Consider the following 10,660-nt stretch of genomic DNA (forward strand, 5'->3'; position numbering starts at 1 on the left):
TCCCTGGCGCGGAGAGGCGCCCGACCAGTGCACCTGCTGATTGCGCGGGCTGGCGGGCAGCCCCGCGGGAGGGCGCTGGGCATCCAACTCAGGCCAGGGCGCAGCCCGCTGCCCGGGCCGGAGCCGCTGCAGCCCCAGCAGCCATGTCCGCGCTCCCGCGCTGCCGCAGCCCAGCCGTGATGTCATCAGCCAAGCCCCCGCCGCGGCGCCCCATTACTGCCTCCCGTGGGCCGCCGCGGCCGCAGCCTAGGCGCTGCGCCCCCGCCCCGACCCACGTGCGCCCAGTTTAGGGGATGCTGAGGCTCAAGGAGGTCGCGAGACGATGCGCCCGGCCCGGGCGACTGCGGCTGCGACGCTGCTCCTCCCTTCTCGCCGCGTCCCCGGCGGGGCTGCGCCCGGGGGCTGCGTACGGGTGGGGGCGGGGGCGACACGGGAGGGAAAGGAGAAGCTCCCCGCCGCCAAGTCCCTGCTTCGTCGCCGTCTGCTGAGTCATGGCAAACGCTCCCCGCAGCCCTGGATCACTGGCGTAGCGCTGCTGGCGCGGGGTGCGCAGACATTGGGCCGGGCGCGGGGCCGCGAGCGGCGGGCCTGACGCGCTGAGCCGCGCTCGCCCGTCCCCGCCGCCCGGCGTGCGCCCCGCGCGGGTGCCTGTGCCATCGCCCTCCAGCCCCGCTGCTCCGCTACCCCCGCCTTGGCCGCATCATGATCGCCGCGGCTTTCCTCGTCTTGCTGAGACCCTACAGCATCCAATGTGCCCTCTTCCTCTTGTTGCTTCTGCTGGGCACTATCGCCACCATCGTCTTCTTCTGCTGCTGGCACCGCAGGCTCCAGAAGGGGAGGCATCCGATGAAATCGGTCTTTTCGGGTCGTTCAAGGAGCCGAGGTAAGATACGCTGCGACAGGTTCCCTAGCGCTGGGAGGAACATTTAAGGCTATTTGGAGAGCGAAGGTGGGATCGCTCCTTCTCCGTGCCATCACTACCCCCATCATTTGCCCACTCCCCAAGCTGAGTAAGGTTATTTGTTTCAGCTCCCCTTGTCTTTTTTGCACCCCCAACCCCCATTCTCGGATTTGGATAACTACCGCGATGCAGAGAACTGGGAGGGGAAGAAGAGACAAAAATTCTTAGTATTCGTTTTGCTAAAACCCTCAGGGTAATTCGAGTGGAGTCCGGGGCTGCTGCTGTCTTTCCTTAACTCATCCATAGCTGGAACGTAAGGGTAAGCAAGTAGACATGGGGAGTTCTGGGTTCCTCAACTCCCCCAGAACTTTCTCAGAAACTTCTGTCAGATAAATCACCTAGAGACTGGTGGCCCAGTGACACCCCCCCCCCCATCTTAGGATGTCCTCCTTCACTGAATTCGAGGCATCTAGAATGTGCCCGACTTTTGTCCTCCAGATAAAAGTCATTAGCTAACTCTGCAGTTGAAAGACAAGGAGATAAACGAAGTCCGTTTTTCTTTTTTCTCCCCAGATGCTGTTATGAGATCTCACCACTTTCGTTCTGAGGTAATTTATTTAGCGCGCACACTCAAGGTCAGAAGAAGTTCTCTTTCCTGAGTACCTATGTTAGTCACATTCGTGTTAAGAAACCAGTAGGGCAGTGAATGGCGAGCATGCTTTCTCCGAGCAGAAATTGACGCGTTTCTTTTCCAGTGATTCCACAACAGCAGTTCCCAGCGAACAGTTTCAGTAGATTTCTTGTGTAGTGGAGACGCTTCACAAGATGAAGAAAGACAGCTGCCAAAAGTGCTGCGGATCTTAGGAAAGATAGCTATGGGGTGGATGTCAGTTTATTTTACAGCTTGTAATTTGCCAGTGAAAGCTTCCTGGGTGCTGTGAGCTGTAGTTGTTAACGTTGGTGAACAAGGCAGAAGAGCATTTTAGAACAGAGTGCAGAGTAATTTGATCCATATGCATTTCATTGTCAAATTTTGCAAACATACATTCTTTTTCACGCATAAAGTTCTGGTATTACTAGGGTGTTTTTTTTTTTAATTTTTAAAACGATGTGGTGGTGACTGGGCTTTTTGTGATCTGGTGTGCTGAAATGCTTGTGTTGGTCTTTTCTCAAAACGTGGACTATCATTCCATAAGCAGGTGGTGTGGGTGCAGTGATTACCCACTGTCATGGAGTCAGTATGGACTCATAGCCACCATATAGGTCAGAATAGAACTGCCCCATAGGGTTTCCAAGGCTCTCAATCTTTATAGAAGCAGACTGCCTCATCTTTCTCCTGCTGAGCATCTGGTGGCATCGAACCCCTGACCTTTTCATTAGCAATTAAATGCCTTTAACCACTGAACTACCAGAGCTTTTTGTGTGCAGTAATTAGATGGGGCTTTTGTATAACCAACTCCATGGAAGGAAAAAAAAAAAAAAAAAAAAACCCAGCATTTTTTCCTGAGTTTGCAGGTCATCTACCTCTTAGTGTGAGGTATTTTTTCCCTTTTTTGGGAAAGTTTCACACAGCCAGGATTGGAGGTTGCTGTTGCTAATGTTTGATGCTGTATACTCTTCTTAGTAAAGATTTCCTAGTTACTACACCCTCCATTTACCTGAGAAGTTATTTCACATTTTATCTCACTAGTTAATCTGATGTTTTATTGGACCCTAGATGTTTTATTGGTCTCTGGTTGCTTAAAAGCCTTAACTGCATCATTATAACATCGTTATGGTGTCGCACAATGAGTAATTCTATTGTATATAGCCTGGAGAGTGGAGACTTAATGCCCAATTTAGGGTTCTTGAAAATATAAATTAATTGGTCAGATAATTAGTGGCTTTGTTTCTGGCTTAAGAAGCTCTAGTGGCCCAGTGGTTAAGTGCTCAGCTGCTAACCAAAAGGTTGGTCGTTCAAACCTGCCAGCTGCTCTGTGGGAGAAAGGTGTGGTCATCTGCTTCTGTAAAGATTACAGCCTTGTAAACTCGGTGGGGCTGTTCTACTCTGTTCTATAGGGTCATTATGAATCAACTTGATGGCAGTGTGTTTGTATTTTGGTTATTCCTAGCTTTACATTAACTAGTTATGGGGTGCTAGTAAACTCCCTTAATTTCTTTGCACCTCAGTTTCCTCATCTGTAAAATAGGATATTAATACCTTACAAGGATGTTGGGGAGATTGCAAATAATTATGTAAAAAAAAACCCACCCACTTAATTCGTAGTAGGTATTTAATACTTGGTAGCTATCATAATATTTTGTAGAATTGAATTTATAAATGTGAAAAATAAATAACCTGTTTGAAAATGTTAAGGTCTTTAAGAAATTAATTAATTCAAGTTTATGGAAAACAACAGAAACTGTCTGTTGTGAAGAAACAGGTTTTGAATATCTGATTAATTCACTAGAACAACCCAGTTAGATGTGACAAACTGTAAATAATAGTCAAGTTGTAAACATCAAAACTTAAATGATTTTTATTTTAAAAAGGGATCACCAGTTCTATACACATAAATGAGAGAACCTAAGTAATATCCTGTTATGGATTTTTATAACTAGCCAATAGGCATCTAGGCTAAAGAACAAGCAGGAGGAATAAGACAGAATATGTCTTATGTAGTTATCTATCAGTTTAAACATCTGTCTTGAGCTAGCAGGTTGGTTGAGGAGCCCAAATGGTGCAGTGGGAGCTCTGGTAGCATAGTGCCTAAGGCATTTGACTGCTATCCAGAAGGCTGGTGGTTCAAACCCACCAGCCACTCCGCGGAAGGAAGGTTGGGCAATCTACTTTCGTAGTGATACCGCCTTGGAAACCCAAGGAGGGGTCGCTGTGAATTGTGTCTGACTCGACGGCACATAACAACAACAACAACAACAATGGTGCAGTGGTTAAAGCACTCAACTGAAAACTGAAAGGTGGACAGTATGAACCCTCCAGCTGCTCCACATAGGGAAGATGAGGCAGTCTGCTTCCATAAAGACTTACAGCCTTGGAAACCCTATGCGGCAGTTCTACTCTGTCCTGTAGGGTTGCTATGAGTCAAAATTGACTTGATGGCAGTGGGTTTGGTTTTGATTTGCATGTTGGTTAGGAAAGCTGGGGCAGTTCTTGTACATTTTAACATCTGTGTATGTACTTGAGATTTGCTTCATCTGCTAGACTGTGAGCTCCTTGAGGGCAGAGACCATGTTTCTTTTGTTTAGTGCTGTGTCTCCACTGCTTAGTCTAGTGTCTGGGATACAGGGAGTTCTTAAAAATATTTGTTGATTGAATGAAAAAAGTACTTAAAGTTGCAGGTTCCTGTAACTAGACAAATAGAAGTCAGTGTGGGGTAGAAAAGAAAAATGCACATTCTCCAGAAAACGTTTGCTTGGAATTCAACATTTGCCAAATCTCAACCATTATTTTATCTTTTTAGGCTTTCAAAAATTGCCATGGAGTTTTTTTTTTTTTTTTTTTTTTAAACCATGAAGTATGACAAATTGGATTTGATTGGAAGAATTTATTTTCTGGAAAAATTGAATAAGATAGTAGATTAATTTGTTGATAGGATACCTGTGTTTCCTTTTGTATGACATTATGTTTGATAAATAACTCAAAGAATGTTATTTTATAAGTGAAAATCTTGAGATTCTATTACATAAAAATGTCACATTTCATCACTGTAGTGTATTTACCATAAATAAAATGTTTTCCCTTATGGAAAAATTAGGGATTTTTTTTTTCTTCTGCATTTCTATCAAGATGCCATTTTTTACGTTATTTTCTCCCTAAGAAATACTTTGGAATTTACTTGGATTTTCACATATTAAAAATTTAGAATTCTAGTACCGTAATATATAGTTGTTACTTCTTAGTATCAGATGCTGCAAAATAATGATCAAAGAAGATGTTCTGATTTTCTGCTGAGTCATGATCATATTGAGCTAAGAAGTTAGTGCTTTCTGTTCCTTATTGCAATCTAAGTAAGTAAAGAATTCACTTTCAGAATTTCTGTACTTGATGAACTGAGGTAAATGCATTTGGGATCTGCTGACTCACTTTGAAGTGTGAAAGAGCTTTGAACAAGCCCTTGAACAGATGAAGTTCAATGAACACTTTGCTGCTTTGTGAGGATAGTGCTTCTGCTATCCACATGTCCAGGAAGGAGTTCAAATTAGACAGACAGTTTCAGTGGATTCTTTCTCAGGTAATCAGAGAAATGCTTTCCTAGGCGGTAAAGCCATGGCACCAGGACTCTGTTTTGGGGAAGTTCTTCAGCAGGGAAGAAAACTATCTCTGTCATCTGAGGAGCGCTAGCTCTTTTCACTAATGTATAATATTTCTTCAATTCAGTTTTTTCCTCATGCAGCTAAAAAGAAAAAATAAAAGTTGTTTATAAGATGTTTGGGGAACCATAATCTTTGTCACCTCTTTTTATTTTCACAGCCTCAGAAGTTTATCTTTACTGGCTTTTTAGTAGTCTTCCAGATTTTAACAATAGCATATGAGAATGTAAAATTATTAATTCATCCAGAAAGACCTGAACTGTAACCTCATTTCACTGACAGATAAAAAGGCTCAATTTGACAGATAAAAAAATATATGTTTTGTGTATGCAAGAACTTGGCAGAAACAATTGAGTATTTGTATTTTTTTTTCTCTTAAACAGCTAATTTAAACAAGTTATTTCACATCTATGTAGGACACAGTCTAGGAACCAAGTGTTTATTCTAAGAAGTGTAGTTTTCCTGAAGATTTGTAATATTTTATGCTATGTCTTTAAACCATGATAAACTGTTACTCTAGATTCCTATGGTGAAAATCAGACAGTAACAATCCTCATTTTAAGGAAATTTCAAAATGTGATATGGGTAATTGAGGTACCATTGGATTATAAGAAAGGGTTTGGGAGTTAAAAAAAATGTTGCTTTGGAGTTGATTCTGACTCACAGCGATCCTATAGATTTTCAAGGCTGTAACTTTTATGAAGTAGATTGTGACATCTCTTTCTCTTTTGTAGCAGCTAGTGATTTTGAACCACTGACCTTTAAGTTAGCAGCCAAGAGCTTTAGCCATTGCTCTACCAGGGCTTAGTCTTGGAAGTCCTTCAGTAAAATGAAGACAATTATAATACCCATTGAGAATACCCAGAGTGATCAGTGGTAAATGATCCCTATTCATCAGCTCAGTAAAAGAAAGGAAGCTTTATTTGATATAAGGAGGGAGAGTGTGTTTAATGTCTATTAGAATTTGAGTAAATGTCTTCACTTCCCTTTCAGGTAAAGGAAACAAAAGAGTTAAATTAAGCAGTTTGCTAAGGGTCAGTAAACAAAATAAAGACTAAGTAAGAGGAGAATTCCCTGGTTACATTTTGTCTGCCTTGTGGTATTTAACTGTTACTCAGAGCCCAGGGAATAATATGCCCCAAGGTCTCAGTAAAAGAGAAGTAGAGTGAGCTTGTAGTGGACATTTCTGACAAAGCTGAGTAGTTAAATCCTTTGTTTTTCTGATGATTATTTCAGTTCTCCTAACTGAAGACTTGATCCCCGCGTGTCCTTTTACCAAACCGTGGAAAGATAGTCAGCAAAATAATCACATTTCCTAGTTTCTCATTAAATTTTTATTTGCATCTTTCTTTAAGACTTACCCAAATTAGTGGAGTGTTATTGTTGTTGTTAGGTGCCATCAAGTCGGCTCCGATGCATAGTGACCCTATGCACAGCACAACTAAGTGCTGCCGGTCCTGTGCCAGCCCCACGACCCTTGCTATACCTGAGCTTATTGTCGCAGCCAGTGTCAATCCATCTTGTTGAGAGCCTTCACCTTTTTCGTTGTCCCTCCACTCTACCAAGCAAGATATCCTTCTCCAGGGAGTGGTCCTTTCTGACAACATGACCAAAGTAGGTGAGACGAAGTCTGGTCATTCTTGCTTCCAAGAACCATTCTGGTTGTACTTCTTCCAGGACAGATTTATTAGTTCTTTTAGCAGTCCATGGTACTTTCAGCATTCTTCACCAACACCACAGCTCAAAAGCATCCACTCTTCTTCGGTCTTCTTTATTCGTTTTCCAGATGTCACATGGAAGAGGCGATTGAAAATGCCATGGTTTGGGTTAGGCACATCTTAAGTCCTCAAAGAGACATCTCTGCTCTTCAGCACTTGAAAGAGGTCTTTTGCATCCAATTTGCACAGTGCTATATGTCATCTGATGTCCTTCCTGACTGCTGCATCCATTGGTGTTGATTGTAGAACCAAGTAATACGACGTCTTTGACAACTTCAATCTTTTCTCCATTTATCGTGATGCTGCTTATAGGTCCAGTTGTGAGGATTTTTGTTTTCTTTATAATGGGGTATAATCCATCCTGCAGACTCTAGTCTTCAGTTTTCATCAGTAAATGCTTCAAGTCATCCTCACTTTCCACAAGCAAAGTTATGTTGTCTGCATATTGCAGGTTATTAATGAGCCTTCCTTCAATTCTGATACCATGTTTTTCCTCATATAGTCCAGCTTCTCAGATTATTTGCTCAGCATAAAGATTAAATAAGTATGGTGAAAGGATACAACCCTGACACACACTCCCTTCCTTATTTCCTGCAGTATCCCCTTGTTGTGTTCAAATGACAGCCTCCTGGTCTCTGTACAGGTTCCTCATGAGTACTATGAAGTGCTCTGGAATTCCCATTCTTTTCAATGTTATATGTAATTTGTTATGATCCACATAATTGAATGTTTTTGCATAGTCAGTAAAACACAAGTAAACATCTTTCTGATATTCTTTGCTTTCAGCCAAGATCCATCTGATATCAGCAATGATATCCTCTTCTGAATCCAGCTTGCATTTTTGGAAGTTCACTGTTAATATACTGCTGCAACCATTTTTGAATTATCTTCAGTAAGATTTTACTTGCATGTGATATTGATGATATTGTTTGATAATTTCCACATTCTGTTGGATCACCTTTGTTTGGAATGGGTACAAATATGGATCTCTTCCAGTTAGTTGGCCAGGTAGCTATCTTCCAAATTTGTGGGCATAGATGAGTGAATGCCTCCAGCATGGCATCCATTTGTTGAAACATCTCAATGGATATTCTGTCAATTCTTGGAGCTTTATTCTTCACCAGTTCCTTCAGTGCAGCTTCAACTTTTTCCTTCAGTATCATTGGTTCTTGGTCATATGCCACCTCCTGAAATGGGTGAACATCAACCAGTTCTGTTTGATAGAGTGACTCTTGTGTATTCTTTCCATCTTCTTTTGATGTTTCCTGCATCATTGACTATTTTACCCATAGACTCTTTCACTATTTCAAGTCAAGGCTTGAATTTTTTCTTCAGTTCTTTCAGATTGAGAAATGTCAAGTGTGTTCTTCCCTTTTGTTTTTCTAACTCCAGGTCTTTGCATATTTCATTACAATAACTGACTTTGTCTTCTCGAGCTCCTCTTTGAAATTTTCTGTTCAGGTCTTTTATCTTGTCATTTCTTCCATTTGCTTTAGCTATTCTCCATTCAAGGGCATGTTTCAGAGTTTGTTCTGACATCTATTTTGGTCTTTTTTTCTTTTTCAGTTTTTTTAATGACCTTTTGCTTTCTTCATGGATGATGTTCTTGATGTCATCCCATAATTCCTCTGGCTTTTGTTCATTGGTGTTCAATGTATTAAATCTATTGTTTAGATAGTTTCTAAATTCAGGAGGGATATAATTATGGTCATATTTTGGCTCTCATGGACTTGTTTTAATTTTCTTCAACTTCAACTTGAACTTGCATATAAGCATTTGATGGTCTGTTCCATAATCAGCTCCTGGCCTTATTTTGGCTGAAGATATTGAGCTTCTCCATTGCCTCTTGCCACAGATGTAGTCAATCTGACTGACCAGTGAATAAGCCATTGTGTTGTTGTTGTTATGTGCCGTCGAGTCAGACCCGACTCATAGTGCCCCTCCTTGGGTTTCCAAGGCAGTATCACTACGGAAGTAGATTGCCCAACCTTCCTTCTGAGGAGTGGCTGGTGGATTTGAACCGCCAGCCTCCTGGTTAGCAGTCAAGTGCCTTAGGCACTATGCTACCAGAGCTCCCGAATAAGCCATTGGTCTTGCAAAATTCTATCCTACGATCTCCAGCATTACTTCTATCACCAGGGGCATATTTTCCAACTACCAGTGATTCTTCTTTGTTTCCAACTTTGCATTCCAATCACCAGTGATAATCAACACATCCTGATTGCGTGTTTGGTCACTTTCAAACTGCAGAAGTTGGTAAAAATCTTTAACTTCCTCATCTTTGGCTTTGGTTGTTGGTGCATAAATTTCAATAATGGTAGCATTAACCGGTCTTCCTTGTAGGTGTGTAAATGTTATCCTATCACTGACAGCACTGTACTTCAAGATAGATCTTGACATTCTTTGTGCTGATGACTGCCATGCCATTCCTCTTCAATTTATCATTCCTGGCATAGTAGATAGTAGATAGTTGGTTGCCTGATTCAAAATGGACAAAACCAGTCCATTGCAGCTCACTAATGCCTAGGATATTGATCTTTATGTGTTCCATTTCATTTTTGACAACTTCCAATTTTCCTAGATTCATACTTCGTACATTCCGTGTTCTGATTATTAATGGATATTGGCAACTGTTTCTTCTCATTTTGAGTCATGCCACATCAGCAAATGGAAATCCAGAAAGCTTTACTCTATCCACATCATTAAGGCCAACTCTGCTCTGAGGAGGTAGCTTTTCCCCAGTCGTGTCTTGAGTGCCCTCTGACCTGAGGGGCTCATCTTCTGGCACTATATTGGACAATGGCTTAAGGCTATTCCTAAAGTTTTCCAGTAATATATCAGACAGTGTTTCACTGCTGTTCATAAAGTTCTCACTGTCCAATTCTTTGAGAAGTGGATGGCTTCTTCCTTCTTCTTAGTCTGTCTTATTCTGGAAGCTCCACTGAAACCTGTCCACCATGGGTAACCCTGCTGGCATTTGAGATACTGGTGGCATAGTCTCCAGCCTCACAGCAACATTCAAGCCATCACAATATGACAAACTGACAGACAAGTTCATCTCCCTTAGCTGTTCCTTACTGCTCTGTTCACTTCCTGGTCTCCCTTAGCTGTTTCAAACTGCCACCAGTTCACTTCCTGGTCTCCCTTAGCTGTTCCAAACTACTGCTGGCTCACTAACAAAATAGAAGGTCAAATTACTTACCATGTACAAAGGGAACAGAAGGAATGCTCCTACCCACCTGGTTTTATGATTATGGAAACAAATCTGGGATTGAGAGTCCAAAATATCCTAGGTCACAGGAGAATCCTGGATGTCATCATAATGCTGGTCATGTTTCACTGCTTGCTTATATATGGGTGAAAGTTGCTCTTCGGTGGTAATGGTCTTATTATGTCAGTGCCCACCTGAGGAGCAGCTGCCCCAACAGTGGAATAGAGAAAGTGATAGTTTATTATTTACTTATCCTTTATAGTTAGATTATGTTTAAAAATAAATTCTTTGCCTACAGCTAAATACTAGGTCTACATTAATTCATACATATTAAGTCAGTCTTAAGTTGCAACTGTATAGAGTTCTGGCAAGATGGCAGACTAGACAGAAAGACTGCACAGACCCTCTTCAACAAAGAAAAGGGAAGCCAATTAACACAGACACAGAAGATAATCCTGGACCCCTGAGCCTTGAAGGGAATGATATAGAAGTGGACTAAACCCCAACTAGCAGAAGAAT

At 41.8% G+C, this 10,660-nt stretch overlaps 1 protein-coding gene across 1 annotated transcript in view; it reads left to right on the forward strand.

Annotated features, from left to right (window-relative positions):
- Positions 1-702: 702 nt before the first annotated feature.
- Positions 703-10,660, forward strand: part of DST (dystonin) — a 614,637-nt gene continuing 604,679 nt past the window's right edge. Inside the window, exons 1-2 of the mRNA XM_042781628.1 lie at positions 703-883; positions 1,475-1,509. Coding sequence (XP_042637562.1) covers positions 703-883; positions 1,475-1,509 — 216 coding nt within the window. The remainder of the gene's footprint in view (positions 884-1,474; positions 1,510-10,660) is intronic.

This window comes from Orycteropus afer, unplaced genomic scaffold (genome assembly GCF_000298275.1).
Source record: "Orycteropus afer afer isolate SDZICR_OR568_19922 unplaced genomic scaffold, OryAfe1.0 scaffold00140, whole genome shotgun sequence".
NCBI classification, from domain to species: Eukaryota; Metazoa; Chordata; class Mammalia; order Tubulidentata; family Orycteropodidae; genus Orycteropus; species Orycteropus afer.